Source organism: Anopheles stephensi, chromosome X (assembly GCF_013141755.1).
Source record: "Anopheles stephensi strain Indian chromosome X, UCI_ANSTEP_V1.0, whole genome shotgun sequence".
Taxonomy (NCBI): Eukaryota; Metazoa; Arthropoda; class Insecta; order Diptera; family Culicidae; genus Anopheles; species Anopheles stephensi.
Window position 1 is genome coordinate 2,316,703 of NC_050201.1, and position 17,161 is coordinate 2,333,863.

The 17,161-nt window shown below is 44.4% G+C and overlaps 1 protein-coding gene across 1 annotated transcript in view; it reads right to left on the reverse strand.

The window, feature by feature from the left end:
• Positions 1-292: 292 nt before the first annotated feature.
• Positions 293-17,161, reverse strand: part of LOC118503492 — a 32,952-nt gene continuing 16,083 nt past the window's right edge. The window contains exons 2-5 of the mRNA XM_036036817.1: positions 7,462-7,615; positions 5,749-6,094; positions 3,509-3,815; positions 293-1,733 (exon numbers count right to left, since the gene is read on the reverse strand). Coding sequence (XP_035892710.1) covers positions 1,639-1,733; positions 3,509-3,815; positions 5,749-6,094; positions 7,462-7,615 — 902 coding nt within the window. The 3' untranslated portion in view covers positions 293-1,638. The remainder of the gene's footprint in view (positions 1,734-3,508; positions 3,816-5,748; positions 6,095-7,461; positions 7,616-17,161) is intronic.

Below are 17,161 nucleotides of genomic sequence, written 5' to 3' on the forward strand. Positions count from 1 at the left end.
AACCTTCTAATACGAGTTTGATGCTAGCCTCAATTTCCACAGTATACATATCTCCCAGAGACTTCAACTGCAATTCACTCTTCTTATAAACGTTTTATATCAATTTTTACATTAAGTTCTGCATAGGAAAAGTAGTAGTAGAGCAATTAAAAGCCAAGTAAGTCTGAACCCTTCATTAGCAAAAAGCCTTCTTACGCCATTTTTTCCCCCAAATTTCATATTGGTCATCATGCAGGAAAAGTGAAACTGATACAAAATGAATCTCAAAAAACACAAACAGTACGCACTAAAGTACAATTAAACGATTTTGGACACATCCGTGTCTTCAGTTTATTTTATTTCCCATTTACGCTCGCCGAACTGGTTTGGGATGGGCAAAATGTTTCGCTCGTTTTCAACTGCGCCAATGTGTTTTTTTTACACTCAGTTTTCGATACAATCGTGTTTGTGTGTGCGTGCGTGAATGTTTCTGTGTGTATGTAGAGTATGTCTGAAAGTGTGTGTGAGTGTGCATGGTAATATGTATTTGCTTTATCTTTTGCCTTTGAAAAGTTTGTCGGTTACTTTCTTGTTTTACTTTTCACTGCCGATCTAGCGCTGCTCATTGCTGTGTGTGTGTTCCTCTTTTTTCGTTTTATTTGATCAACTTTGTTTTCTTGTTTTTTCTCATTTTTCTCTCTCTGTGTGTTGGTGTGCTTTATTCCCTTTGTAAGGGGCCGGTTGAGTGTTGAGTTACGTTGTTTATTAATTTCCTCCCGACGGTAAACTTCAATATTTACAAATCCTTATTCTACACTTAGTTTATTTTTCTTGCATGTCTTCGTTCCATTTACCACTCGCGGCTTTTTGCTTGTTGTTTGGCTACCCCAATGTAGCTGTCACTGAATCATCATCAGATACGGCTGCACATGTTAATTAATACAGCTTTCCCCTCCTGCCATGTTCTCAAGAAAATGAAAAAAAAGAAGATGGTATCTGTACATAATATTGGTTTTGAGTTTGAGCCGCCCGAACTTTACGTAACAGCTGTGTGTTTTGATCGATCGAAGTATAGAACACCGATTTTATATTTTCCTTATGCGTGTGTTCGTGAAACATGCAACTAGGATGGTAAAAATGCTGACGCAAATTTGCTTGCCAATGCTTGCCAATTGTTGCGCCTGATGACGGCTCTCGATTCGCCCCGTTTTGTGCCTACTAAGTTCAATCCATAATCGTAGCGTGAGTTGCTTATGAAAGAGTCGTGAGGATTGGTTTGATGATGTGTGTGTGTGTGTGTTTCGTAAAATCGTACAAGAACCATTATATACAGATCTTCATCAATCTGTTCACAGTAAGTATGAACGTTAGGCTAGCCATAGAAGCTTGGTTGCTGTTTGTGAGGGACAGGGACATATATCGACATATGGTAAGAGTAGTACCTTGTAGCCTGTACTTAAACTCTGTTTGTGTTTAATCATCTGGAACTTTATCTGATGTTACCTCTGGCCTGATAACTGGTTGGCATAAATGTTGGCTGGCTGTTCCGCTTCTAACACCAGCTGTAATAGTAGAGCGTGTGCGGGAGCGATAAGTGTTTCAATTGTCGTATAATTGCTACTGCTGCATAGCTGAAACCGAAGCTCGATGGATGGGTCTTCAGGGTCGGTTGTCTAGAAGGAAGCGTAGATCCTGCTCACTGTACCATCGCATGCCCGCGAGAGCGATCGAGGACAGGAGCAGAAGAGATTGAGCTGAAATTGGATAAATGAATAAGGAGATCTTTAGGAGGAGGAGATCTAGTGAAGTTAGTTTAGATAGAGACTTTGAGCCATTGGACTCCGTCATTAGATGTCATTGCAGGACATAGGTACCTGGACCTTCAGTTCAGGTGTCTATAGTATATTCTGAATTTGATTGTTAATGTCCATGTTTTTGAGAAGCTGGACGAGTCTCTAAAGTGCTTCTGGACATCAGGACGTACGAAGATTCTCGATCAAGTATCACAGGCATAGACTTATGCTGGAGGGCCCAAGAAGCTGGACTCCTTCGGAAGCTTGAGCTGAATCGGAAGACGGAATAGAGATCTCCTGGGTTAATGCAGGAGGCGGCGTCTTGAGTATGATAGGGTATACAACATGGTTCGAGGTTCGGAGCCATGCCCTGTTCTAGATGTCCGAGATGGTGACTTTGGGTACAAAAGACAAAACTCGGTGGTGTCGACGATCAGCTCACCAGGCGCGCAACTTCATTCTCCTGGATGTCTATGTAACTTGAAGCTGTGTAGAAAGTTACGTCCAGAAATTGGAGGACGTCCTCGAGGTGTTGGCTGTGTGGATTTTTAGAGGTATTTGTTTTGACAGCATTAAGGACACTTCTCCTTTAGGACTAAAGAATTCTAGGTCTTTTTCGACCTGATGTGGCTTTGTCGAAGTATTTGGAGTATTATGGAGCGTATTGAAGTTAGTGAGTAAAGGTTACAGAAAGCTTCTCAGTTTCTTATAATTGTATAAGTGTAGTAAAATTTCACAACACAATCATCACCAAATATATAAAATGAAATTTTATGTCGCGAACGTCTGCGGTGTACGGAACAAACCACCCGAATTATGACCTATCCATCTCATATGCAACGGTCAAACGATGTTGAATCAACGCTGCAAACTGGCATTCCAGCGAAGAAATCCCTGTCGGCTGGGGCTGTAAAAAGGCAGGCGTTTTTCACATTCCGTTTTCATTGTGACGCTTCAAGTGCTGGGGTTGGGTTACCAAAACAACCGACTACAACTACCGGCTACATGACGTCACCTAATCCCACATCGGCCTTAGAAAAGCTTCGGGTCTTCGTTATCCACTTTTATGGCCCCCGTGCACATTTCACGGAAACGGGTAGGATTAAATGGCCTTAGACTTGAACGTTTTTTTCTTGTGATTGCTTCTGTCAGACTTTTAAGGATTCCCGGTAAGCGTTGACTGGGTGGAATGAAATTCCCATACACTTGGCTGGGTGATGAGAGATGAGACATTGAAGATTTAGAATATTAAGCGTATTTTTTGTCAAATTTATGTTTTGTGTATGTTTTAAAGGTCACTTTAATATTGTCAGTTAAGGAAGGAAGTTTCATCCCTGGATCTACTTCGATTTGGAGATTTAAAAATTCGTTTGACAGGTGTACCCTCTCAAAAGAGGATTGCTGGTTCTACGAGATGAAGTGTCTGGGGCATTCCTGGGCTTTCCACAGGATGAAGTATACAATGCATTGGTGGACTTTTATCAGGACTCTGCTCAAGGTGGGGTGGATAATGCTCAAGAAGACTTTAGCTCTCTTATTTGCAAGTTTTTCAGAAGAGTTAGTCCACTCCATCGTCAGCAATGTCCAGAGATTCCTTGAATATTACAAGTTCGTCTGCTTCTTGTTTGCTTCTCTTTCAATCACTGTTTTGAAAATGTACATACGCCATTGCAAATATTGTAACCTCGGAATTGTAACCCCAAAAACACACACATACACACGCTAGGGTAACTTACCGGCTGCCAGATTGGATTTAAGATCGAGTCCCGGGACGATACTGCTCCGGCCCGTTGCTCGGTTATGCCCACCGAACCCAAACAAAGACGACCGATGGCTGCGCAACGCCACCACCGCCTTCGCCTCGCGCCCGACCGACGGTGCCGCATCCACCGACGCCATGCACTTGATATGGATAACGTTGTCTAGCTCACGCTGCACAAGCCTATCTACTGGTACACGCATCTCCAGCGTGCGGTAACGCAGGTGAAACCCATCGCTCTCGAGCGTTGTTTCCTGCTGCTGCTGTAGGTATTCCATCGGAACCTGCAAATGACAACGTGGTTGTTAGATGAGAAGGAGAAAAATCCGGCTATCAAACAAAGCAAAAAAAAAACGACAACAGCAGCTCGAAGATCTCGCAACGGTGGCGTGTCTTCAGGAGCGTGCTAATTATGCTGCCACTACACTGCGGTACTGGCTGGATTGTGGTTTGCTGCCAATCGGAAGCCGGATAAAATCAATGCCGCTCGTCTTGGCTGACCGCAACATATGGTTGTGCAACCCGAGCTGGAACTAGGCTTTGGTTTTGCGGTTGGACTGTTGGACTTTGCATAAGAAGTACCGCCGTATAGTTGCTGCCGGTGCGTATCCTACCACTACCGATAGGTGGTCATTACAGCAGACCGATATATCAATGGCCCAGAGCAAGGCAGAGAGAGAGAGAAAAAAAGCATCTCTATGGATTTGCCTTTTTTGTTGTAGCATTCTACACCGCCATGTTAAACCGCTGGCATGTGCATGACTTCGGGCATGAAGTCGGTATTGATGGTGATGATGATGATGATGGTGATACTAAGGATAATGATGTATTCACCGTCACCAATCATCAGCTCTTCGTATAAGGAGCACCGTTTAGAAGAAGATTTGAACCTAGACATGGCGCTGCGTTGTCTAACCCGATCAACCACCAACTACTCAATCAAACATTTTGATAGATTTATCTATCCACACATCCAATAGAAACGGACCTAAAATTGTATTCGAAATTAATCCTTCAACGTTTTATCGCATCTCATCCGGCTACGTTCTTCGTTGGGTGATACAAACTGTGGGGAAAAAAAAACGTTTCAACCGTTTCTGCGCATGTGCTCATTTCAACGTGGCTTAATCGATGTAAGCAATTTGAAATGGTCAAATAGGTAAAAAAAAAGGAAACTGCATTTCAATTCCCAGCTCTGGAGGATGCTACGAGAGAGACAGCCCATCAGGATAGGAATGCATGGACATGAATAATCTGCTTCATGGTTGTCGCACTTTTTTTACAACCATTTTGAACAGATAAGTAATACAGGGGTTTTCGAGGATGTCTATCGAGACATTTGATTTGTTCAGGTACATAAGGGACCCTTAGAGGGAGGTGTAGAATTTGGATTCGGAATAGTTCCTTGACTGATAAAAGTTTTAGCGATAATTGAGCAAAGAATGATCATATCAGAAAATTATCTTAGATCCATGGATTACTTGGGCTCAAGGGAGAGGCCCAGGACGCTCTAGTAGCATGCCGGAAGTACCTCACATATAAGAAGAAGAGGAAGATTATTAGCATAGGTCACAAGCTCACTAGTTGTATAGAGGGAATAGAGCAAAGAATGCTTACATCAGCGAAGTATCTTATGGAGACTGGAATATCCTGGTCGTGCTTTACAAGCAATAAAAAGAAGAGTTTTACAATTGTTGGACAGTATCGTAGTATGATGATGTTGAGACCAACGGAACGGTCTCCTGAGATAAAGATAGGAACGACTCCTTCAATATGTAAATAATATGCCTGAACAAATCAATATCTAGTCGAGCATGTCAACTATATTCTCGCAAAACCCTGTAAAACGATTGAAGGGCGAGTATTTACACGCAAAAAAACTAAACGGGATCAATATATCACGTTCGGCTGCTCTATCAGCTTCGAACGCTTTGCGGATAACGTCCGTCTGGAGTGGAGCATGGAAAATGGTCGTTACAAATCTACCTCCACAGTTCCAGACCGCTCGCTGATCATTTGTCTGATGGATCGGACTTTCAAACAGACCCGCACACACACACACACACCCCGTGCATCAGTTGATATAGACATACACTCATGTACACTACCAACACGCAACGCGATATCTCAAACATCCCGAGGGAACCTTCGGAATGTTGCGTGGTTTTAATTGTCAACTTTGTTCGTACGAGCCTGCTCGTAACGAGCGCTACTTACCGTGCGGCCATTGATGAACCACAGCAACCGGGTGGCGAGCGTGGACCGATCGGATGTACAGTTGGCGGCAATGTGCTCGTTCGGCAGGTAGCTGGCACTGAGCCCGGTAATGGTAGGGTCGTCCTGGGGCAGCACCTCCACCGTCATGTTGCGCGTCCCGTTTGCGAGCTTGAATTCGGGTGCGTCACCCGAAATTTCGCACCGATACTCTCCGCTCGTGCGGCGCTGCAGCTCGGTTAGCCGGATCGAGCAGAGATACTGATTGCAGATTGTTGGCCGGTCAGTGGCGACGACGATGCCTTCCACGGGGTAGGTTGTGACTTTCGGAAAAAGCATTGGAGCGTACCTGCCGGGGAAGGAGTTTAGTTGTTAAAGAGCGCTAGAGTTGTTGGAAGAATCGTTGCGCTTGGCGTTTAATTGCATCCACACGCAGGGCTCACTATTTAAGTCTGGATACACGGAATGTCACGAAGGCCGGATATAGAGGACCTGACGCTATTGTACCAATAAAGAGCAATATTTTTTTAATTCAAGTTTCAGTAGGCTTTTTGTCGCCGAAAAAATGTTTTACTCCTCTAAGAGCTCTCCCTTGCCATACGGAAGTACTGAACATAGCGCACCTCAATAACCTGAGGTACCTTGCCGTCCGTTTGAAGTCTCACTAACCTGAGCTAACTGTGTAAAATGAACTATGGGCGGGTTCTAGAAATTTTTACTTTAGATCTCTATTTGATCTCTGTATTACGACGGTTCTAGGAATTTTGGAGTGAAAAAAACAAGGTAGTCTGATGCTTGCCGTATGTCCTCGTCCGTTCCTTGCAATGATTCAGTACGGCTCAGATCCGCGCAGGCGATATTGGCGTTCATTATTGTTATCCCGGGCGGTTTCTTTTTCCGTGTGCTGGCCAGCTGATGGTTAGCGGACGATGGTTAAAAACATATAATGGAAATATGGCGAAGATCGATTCCGAGGGTTTGCACGGTCGATGAGCAAAAAAAGACGACCAACCTTCGGTGCACATGCATCTCGGGTGCTACACGGTACGCTTGGAACGTGGAAGACTCGTCGGTGCGTCACAAAAGCATCGATCGGCTCGCATTGGCTGGCAGTAGGAGGGATGAAGAGGAGGTGTTGGAGGGAAGGGACAAGTGCACAGGTTCAGGTCGGTCGGTCAGGATTTGCGCAAGAAGGCTCGGTGCACACACACACACAAAAGAGGCATAAACAAACAAGGACCCAGCAAAACCGGAGCAAATCCCCGGCTGCAATCTGACACGGTTCGTGAAACGAACTCATTTTGATGATCTATCCTGTTATCCGCTGGCCGTGTGTCTTCCGCAATAAATGGAGGTACAATTTTCTAGCTGCCGCATCAGTGCAGATGCTGCAAATTGGACCGTCAGCGTCCGGGGGTTGCATTTCGGAAACCGTTTTTGCCAGCGCTACCTACATTCGTGTTCTTCGCACATTCGCAGGCGCTTTATTGTGAGTCCTTGCGACGGCAGATTTTATTATCTCCCATCACGCCCTTCTTTGGTTGCCTTCCACGTGTGTGTGTGTGTCTGTGTGTTTGAAAACAGCGTCCGTACTGCGACTACTACTATTTTAAACCCGTGCACGGTATCAAGGTAATGTGTAAAACATGAATGCGCAGTTGAAAAATAGCTTGCAGGCGTAGCGATATATATATTGTCGTCTGCTGCCGAGCGTACCTGTAAAACTCCTTATTGCCTTTGTACCATTTAACGGAGTTTAATTGGTGAGCACCCAGATCATAGCTGCAGGATAGCGTTACCGTATCACGATAGTCGACCACTTCCGGCACGTTCATGTTTGTCAATCGCAGCGCCAGTGTCCGGTGCCATTCTGCAAATAAACGGAGGGAGAAGAGTTTCGGAACAATGTTAGGGACCGCCTACTGTCTACCGTTAAAGGGGGGTTTTTCGGATGCGCAACGAACGGCATAATGTGCATATAGATGGAAAGATTGCGATGGCAGGCCCAAACCCCAAACTCCCACCCCCCCCCCCCCGTCCCCGTACGGCTACACAAATGAAAGTTAAACATTTGCACGATGAATTAAAATGTCTGCCCGCGAACATTTGATGGAGCGGCGAAAGGGGGAACGGACGGAGCCCGGAACCGGAAGGGCAGGTGCGACACGGTGAGTTGTATACAAAATGCCATCACTGCAGCACAAGTTATCATGAGGCACGGAATGAAATAATCACTGCCAACGGTGTGGTCATTGTTGGGTGGCTCACCCCGGGTCTCGAAGGTGAAACTGGTGAAACTGGGCACACCCCAACGGTGAAAATCAATCGTTAGCAAACAAATGGAGTTTTACATTAGGCAAAACCATAACAAAAACAAGACCCATTTGTTCCGCTTCACAATGGGAGCATATGGGGATAAAATTTGAAAATTGGAATTTTTGAAATGCAGTCAATTTTTTTTGTGTAGGGTTGATCTAAGAGAAAAAAAACATTTTGATTTTATAGCGTACTATTATCAAACAATTTATGAAATTTATCCAGCAACAAAACTTTTAGGCAACAAAACCATTTTAGACACAGAAAGAATACTGTCAAAAACTTTTCCAGAAACTAATTTTGTCGCATAATTTGTTCTCTAGTGCCCATAGTGCGCCCTTGCTTTTGCTAGAGGAGAATGAATGTAAAAAATAAAAAATAAACTCTCAATTAGTCAGTTACGATTTACAACGATTGGAATGTGCTTTGATGTTTTGTATTTGTTTTTTGCTTTTAATGCGGTCACTGTAATATTAATAAGATGATTTGATCGCTGATAGAACAGCACAGCATATGATGAAAGTACATAATTTATACTCGTAAACTTCAAACGTTTCACAGCATATATTTTCCTTTGGAAGTGGTATTTTATGCTCTGGCATTGGTTGTTCAGTTTTCTACTCGCACTATTGGACTGAACTCTAGGACTCGTTCATTACTTCGTAGAGCAAAGTCCAGCTCATATTGGGCATGGTTAACTTACATTTGAAAGTGCGTCAAAATTCCTGTTCTACCTAAGGATAGTCTACCTCTTCTTGAGCAGTGTCCTCCAATGGCTCACACAATACAAGCTCATCTTCTCATGATTACTGGATGTCCTTTTTATTCTCCGAAACTATTACATGTCCCGTATTTTAATTTGCGATAACTTTTGAGGTTATATAATAAAATCTTCGCATATTAATCTTTATCAATTATTCTTTTTTTCAAACATTTTCTACTTTTTACTTTATTTGGTATCATAGTCCCAATATGCTTTAAATAACAAAAAATGAGTAGCCATTTACATTTTATTAAAAATTGTCAATGGTTCCCCGCGTTTTACCGTCTCAACGACTATTTACACGTGGTCCAGGTATGCAGGCCCAGCCTTTTAATATAGCTTTAAATTTTAATGTTCACCACTGTGCTGATGGGCACAAAAAGGGCCTTCAACCGTTGCGTTAGCACCGAACCACGCTATGCTAAGCACGGTGCACCGGTTTGACTCCGGCTCGCCAGTCTAATACGGTGCACGTGAACCGGCTGAACGCATTTAGGGCATGCAATCAATATTAGGGGGCCGTATCGGCGTGTGCTCTTTGTGGTTGTGTAGAGTGGCGTTTCTATTGAAATTAGAAACGGGCAGAACAGCACAAAAAAAAAAACACAGAGCTAGACGGATACGCCAGGATACGGCACACAAACAAACAAAAACGAGTGCATCTATTGATTACGACCGTGGGCATCAAAGAAGGAAGATAAAAGTGCTGCCAACCATTCAGTCGAACTCCAAAGAGAGTGCCAGCTGTAAAAATGGTAGAAGAAGAAGAAGAAGAAGAGAGAAAAAAAAAACACCGGGTGGGAGGTAAATAATAACGGAAGAATGATGTCCCTGTTCGGCACGAGCCAGCTTAGCCTATGCGGATAATGATGATGACGACGGTGAACGGGAAAAATTGAAAATTGAAAAGCAAAAGGGACCAGTACGTTTCAGTGCGCCCGGCGTCCTGTACACATTATTACTGTATTGCTTCCGGTGTCGTTCCTCGTGCATCGTGCCATCCCATCGGTATCCTTTTGTTGGGGGGATTTTTTTTTACTTTTATCTAGTTTATGACACGCACTAAAACCCGGTTGGCAGGTGAGGCATGCCGATGACATCCAAAACGTCCCTATCGCCAATAATGGACGTCGTTCACTGTCATTGATAAAATGGTTGTGACTCGCAGGGGAATGTAAAATGGACGGAAGAGGAAAAGAAAAACAAAAGCCCCGTACCCGAACCCGGATGGAATTGATTTTTCTGAAACGATTATAGTGATACAATTAAGGTTTTCTAATGTCCAACGCTGTTGATCCTTTTATTCTGAAGACTAGGCATGTCATGGGACATAGTTTTAATTTGGTTTGTTTTAAAAAGATATCCTCCAATTAAACCTAACGAATATAATCGTATAGTTTAGTCTCACAATCTAATAACGAGTGACGGAATGAAGAACACAGAGGATTACAAGGAATTGCTAGTTAGTTGGGTCCGGCAAGTAGGTATCCGTATGTTGAAGTCAAGGATTTCGCCGCACGTACGAAGATGACGACAAGGGATATACAGATTTAAGGAGGATAATGTAGATGGTACATCAACATTGTTGGACGGTATCCCTGCGTTGGGTAAGAAGCGTTGTTATTGCTAGGGAGGCATGGGGACATCAGAATCTTGAAGCAATGTACTACCTGGACACTCACAATCCTTTGCAAGCTGGTTCAGATATTTGTCCAGGACATTAGATTTTTGAGCGTTCTAGCCGCTACAAAATTGCTATAACTCTCAAATGGCAATGAATCGTCCAGACAATTTCCGAAGTCCTTTACAAGGGATGCACTTTGCATGAGTGATGTTGTACTTCATCATGTAAAATTTACTTTACTAAAATATGCCAGTTCATCAGCATCAGGAACATCCGTAATCTCTAAATTGCTTTTCCCCATTTTGGGGAGAAATCTATCGGGCAACAGAATTGCCTCCAAAAAAGTACTCCCATGGTGGCCATTTTATGAAAATGGTTTGTGCCGAGTAAAAGCATACAAAACATGAACAATGTTCCCTTATCCTACATGAACACATGATGCACATACTGTTGTACGCTTTGCTGCACTTCGATGCGTTACAGTATTTACGTACATGCGTTGTTTGGGTCAGCTATCGGTATGTCAGTAGTTTTATTCTACGAATTGTTTCACGTATTTCACTCTACACACTACCAACAGCCCTATTATTTTTATAGTTTAAGAACGGAATATTCTAGAAACAACCGGCAACAAAACCAAGAGCCCACATTTTCCGGATGCACAGCACGCTGATGCTGAGCCGTATCGCTGATGCTGAGCTACATTCACTCACAGTGATAGGAATTTGGGACATGCAGCAGGAATGTGAGCGATTCCGGAAGAAAAGAGAAGGAGATGGAGATCCTTAACAGGCAATCATTGACACCTCATTATACGCTGCGAGCGGAATTTGTGGAGTGATAAGAATTGCTGATAGCTTTAGTATTGACGTCAATTTTATCACCCCGACTCAATCTTGCTTGATAAGTTTAATGGCATTATTAGCTGGATTTTTGTTTGTATCTGAAGGGGGCTGCCTCTGATGACTCAGGCACATATATAAGGGACTTTTTCGGCGAGTCCTCTTAACAGGAGGTCCTAATACGAGGCCCTGGGTTTGAGGCTCCTGAATCGATGTCCCTTTTACGAGGTCTCTTTGACGAAGTCCCCAAAAAGACCCACGCCCTATTTACGAGATATATGACGGGGCCATCTACTCCGGTTACGGGGATATCTGCCAGCCACAGAATCTGGACCTCAGAAGCCTACTCATGAAAGCTTTCAACAGATAAAATTTATGTCTGTAGCGAATGTAAGGACTTTATAATATCGTCAAAGATGGTCAACCTCCGAGACTCGGATGACCCTCTCCTGAGCTAGGGTGACAGAACACAGGCAAGTTCAGCTTCTTGGAACAAGTCCATGGTGATAGTAAAAGATTCCTGAGAATTTTCCGTCCACCGTTTCCCCTCATATTCATCATCACAAGCCACGATTCTGAAAGAGCTCTTTGAGTCGTATAGCTTAACCCAGGCTGCGCAGGTTATACAGAGTTGGTAGGACTACTCCTCTGCATTATTCATACAATCCTATTTCTTAGGCTCCCACTGGTAGCACGTGTTTTAATGTTATTACCCAGTCTTTCACTTCATTCATAAGTTAAATAACAAGACAAACACACACACTCGCACACACCCGTGCTCAGGTAGGTAAAGCATATTTGGTCACACCTGTTCGGTGGGGAAGAACTCCAAACTCCTTGTTCAAGCAGGGGGGTTTTTTTTTAACGCGGATTGTACACGGCACTAGGAAGAGATTCACTGTTTGCTTGAAACGTTTGGCAGATATTCTGCGCCATCGTTCACTCTTCACGACATGACCCCGGAAATTGCCCACACCCCATGGCTCCCATGTTTCCAAACGTCGAACCTAATTATGATCTGTTTTTCTTCCATTTCGTGCAACTGGCGTGCGGGATGCCCTCCGGCATGGATCCGTGTTTCACACTCCAACTTTTATTCCTTCTTGTTTTTTTTTTACTCTACAGCTCAACCGGGGCTTTTAACCCGGAGATTGGGTAAAGAGAGCGGAGCAAAAGAGCGGTGAGGTCTGCTCGTACGGAGGTACGGAAATAGAAAACGGAAATTGAGGTTATGGGATTGCGTTTGTTTCGTGTGTGAAGACGTGTATGTGTATAGCAAAATGTGTACTTCTCCTGGTAGGATTTCTTTCGTGCTCACGTTGCCACATGCCACTTTGAATATCTACACCGAAAACGTTCTGCTAAACGGTGAGAATTCGTAAATAGTAGGAGGGGGAGTTGGGTTGCGGTACCCCATCCACGGAAGTCCATGGAAAAGGATGATGTTTGCAAGCTGTCATGAGAACAATCCGTGCATGAGCATTACTCAACGTGCAAAACCGTGCCGTACCTTCCCTGGTACTTCGATGTGATTCTTCAACGCAAAACGAGCGAGTTTTTATCTCACCAAAAATGTTCCTCGTTTTGGGGGTAAGTGAAGCACTTTGGAGGAGCTTGGAGCCAAATTTTTTTCTTCCTCTTAAGATATTTGCAAGCCCGCAAACTACGCCCCTGAAACGTCCGCCATTCCCCGGTAAAATGGGGCCGATTTTTCTCCACCGACGAAACCGACGGACAAATTTCGAGTGAAAGCGATATTAAGAATAATTGCTCCCCTATTACTCCTTAGCGTTCGCTGTTTGTGCAGCGGTTTTTTTTCTCTCTTCTTCTTCCTCTTGGTTCAATTTTTAGTTTGTGACGCTTCCTGTTCCTCCTTTGTCCCGGGACTTTTTGCTAAACGATCAAACTTTGCGCCACATTCATTTAACTGAGCCATTTACAACGGGGAGGGGCGAACAAAGTTTTACACTGCACCAGAGGTTGGGTGGGCAAAGTTATTTGAAGGCATAATAAAAATGTGAAGAAAACATTTTCGCAACATGCTTCGGTTTAGGTGGAGCTGATGGAACAAAGAAGCCACCATCACCACGACAAAGGAACGGATAGGTCCACCAACGTGGCAGTAAAATGTATTCCGACCACAAACTAGACGATGGGTCGTCACGCTTATCGTCAGTTAGCTCGCGTTCGTCCAGTGTCGCAAGTCTTTGTTTTGTTTACGTTTACGAGACCTTGAAACGATGTGACGTATCTGAAACTATCAAGAACTCCTGACCATCCGGACTAGATATCCGGCGATGTGATATCAATAGATCTAGTAGGTCATTGTGTGGACGCCATGATCTAGTAGGTCGTTAGACGAAGAAATATACTGTCATAATTATCTACTCAAGGTTATTCTCGAACCATTTTCAGTTTATAAAGACGCTCAACAACACATAACCGTGTCTCATCATCTCGCTTTCACATGCTCTACCAGACTCTCGTTGATGTGGAGCTCATGTTTCATCCTGAGGTTACAGCTCTGCTACTACAACACAACTATCCATTACCTCCTGTAACACGATGCAAAGTTTTGCATGCCTAAAACTTCTTCAAACTGCAGCAACGAACTGGAAGTCTTAAAATCGCTGGAAAGTTTTGTTCGTACCACGGTCGGTGTCGCCGTTCCCGAGGCTTCCGAACGCGAAACTAATCAGCACCGCAGCTAGCGTCAGAGCGCGACTTCTTTCCTCGAATGAACCATGGACCAGGGCCCAGTTAATTGGATGTGTGTGGTGCGGTACGGCCCTACCACATGTGAGCTTGATGGCGATAAATTGACTCTCAGGTGTCTTTCGAGCTTTTAGCTCGGAAAAACCTTCATCTTAGTCACCGCGCTCAATTACAGTGACGATGCGCGAATGCATCGCTACGCTCGATAATTGTTTGCATTTTGCAGGCTAGCCTAGGTACGGCGCCGGGAAGGATGTAATTTATCGCCGGAGCTGCTGATTGCCTTTCGTCTAATCCTTCGGCTCACCTAGTCATTAGGTGAAAAACTTTACCATGCGCCGGAAATTACTTCTGCCTGCTATGGCGGGGCGGTAGAAATCGTGGTACTAATTTTTGTCGAAAGAATTAGTACTCGTCAGCTATCGCCACTTGGGCCCCTTCGGTAAACGATACTAGACGTGCGGTTCTGCGAATACTTTTAAAGTTTGATTCGAAGGTGGTGCACGTTTGCCGGTTGATTCCGTTGATTGGCTTTGCGGCTTCTTCCGTTGGCGGTGAGTCTGAAGTCGCTGAGGTAGTAGTTGGTGGTACCTGAGAGCTCACTGGACATGTCAATCAATCAATAGCTTTAGCTGAGATCTGAGAATCTGGGACGGAAACTCACACCGTTCTATGTGCTAATCGATGGGCGACAGGAGGACCAGTGATGATTTAACGCGAAACAGTTAACCGCAGAAACGTCGTTGGCTAGAGCATTAAAACGCTTGAAGCATAGTGTTTCTCAGGATAGCTTTGAAAGAATATATTTTTGTGTGTGGATATTCTCAACACAATAGAACGCCAGAGCAAGCAAATGAACATTCTTTACCGTGCAGAATAAAACGTCCAAGACAGAAGATAGATATCAGCTTGTCAAACTGTAAGCGGAAGACAGCTCTTGACGCCTTCTGCGTTAAATTGCTTTGCAGATAAAGATCAATCATGATAGCGTTCTGGCCACGGAGTTTGGACGCGAATCGGCAAACTAACTCGACCCAATTGAGGAAGGTTCTGTGGCTCTAGAGCATACGATTTCATAGAGTCATCAAGACTTGCTTCGGCGAAGTTTGTCCTTGCTTTCAGCATTCGAGAAGGAATAATAAAACGAGTTACATTCAAAGTTCGTCTCGTAACAATGTTCCTTGTTTAAAACGTAAAGTTCCCAATGAAACACACATCACCGGTCAAGGTTTTTGGGCTATTTCCGCGCTAAAATGTATACAAAAGCAGCATAAAGCTACACTGGCTGATGACCAATGAAGGAGGACGACTTGCTACGACCCGCTAGCGTGACGTCCCGCTTCGTTCCAGAGTTTCCGCTGCTGGTGGTTCGTACCCCATTTGCATTAATTACATGCATACCTACTGTTGAACAAGTGTTCCAATTTCGTTCCAGTTTTTCGGGTCTGTCCCCTTTACCCTGTGACCAAGCAACAACAATAATCGACGATAATGGTATACTGAAGAGTTGTAAAACTATTCAAAGAGTCCTAGAGAGTCTGGATGCTAGCAATGGTGGTGAACAGGGTGAATCAGTGTGATTAATGCAGAGTTGGGACGCTGAACACAACTTGTTTTACTATACGGAGGCACGGTTCACACGTCAGGATGGCTATCAAATCCCATCCAGACGTTCTCGGGTTACGGAATATCTGAATATCCAGCCAGACTTACTCGGTAGGCACAATGTTTAGGATGTCAGGAATTGCAGTCCAAGGCATCTTGATTCGACCAAAGTTGTCGAATACGAAAAAGGAGAAGAAAGCAAATGCGTTATGACTCAAGGATTCCACCAAGAAAACCTACCGGACTTCACCAGTATACGAGCAACTTAAACAGATACACCTTGACACTTCACTGCTTCACTTTGGACGAAGTTGAATCAGTATGCTGCCGCTTAGCAGTTGAGCAAAGGAAGGATGAAAACCCATCGACTATACTGTCGTTAGTATTACTGGCAATGTTGTTACCCATACTGCCAGGATCAAACAAAGTCGCTCGGTTGGTTTCCCTTACGGAAACCCGCAAGTCCAGAGCGAAGTGAGTCCCTATTACCCACACTCACCTCCACAAACACGTATGAAGGATAAACATTATCCCTTATTTTCTCTATTTTCGATGACAACAAAACAAAAAATGGCTACGCCTGGGGAAGCGTTACGGCGCACGGGTAGGATGGAGTAGCTAAAAACTGAAAACAGCCACAGGAAGATGCGATACCACCGTAAGCCATCGAGGCGATACACGAGGAAAGTTTTGTTGTGAGAGTAAAAAGTGAAAAACTAGGCGAGACGAAACATGATAAAAATGAAACCCTATCAGGCCCTGTGTGTGTGTGTGTGTGTGTGTGTGATGACTTGGGAAAGTTTTCCTGAGGTGCATCACCACTCGTACCTGTCGTCGAATGTCCTGGATGCTCATCGTCCGGAAGCTGGGGTTCAATTTTATAGATCATTTCAGGCAACAGAGAACATGGTGAGAGGGAAAACAGATAGCCGTAGCAGGGCTTCCAGCAAGGCTGATGTAGGCGAAAGTCGCAGATCATAACGATGACAGAAGCTAGACGACTTTGTTGATTGTGCGAAACGGAGAGCGCCGACGACGGTGGCAAACGGGCTAAGCACACGGGACAGGGCGAGTGATTATTTTAGGGCTTTTGCCTTCGTGTTTTCTTCGAAGGATTTCGTTGGTCACACATCTCAGGTCTCGTGTCAAGAAAGGTTAGGCTAAGTTTGTCTTCACCCATCCGACTGTTCCCCAAGAAACAACGGTACCCGGCACGCGTATCTGTCTTGTTGTTCATGCGTGTGGTTCGGACGGAAGGGATGTCCTGCCGGATGTGCTGGCTGAAAATGATGAACAATGGCAAGGCGTGAGTGCCCCGTGTAAAGTGTCAAATTGTTGACTTAACTAAGGACCATCCGGGGCTTTTTCTTTCCCCGGCACACACTGCATGCACAAAGTTCTTGGTCGAGGGTTTTGGCACAACTCCTGCCGTCTCGGCAATAAACGAATTGCCAAACACGGCTTTTTCAGCCCTTTCCTTCCCCACGATCGGACCCCAACACACACACACACACAGACGGTACGCCTAGTAAAGATGTTTGTTTATCTCAC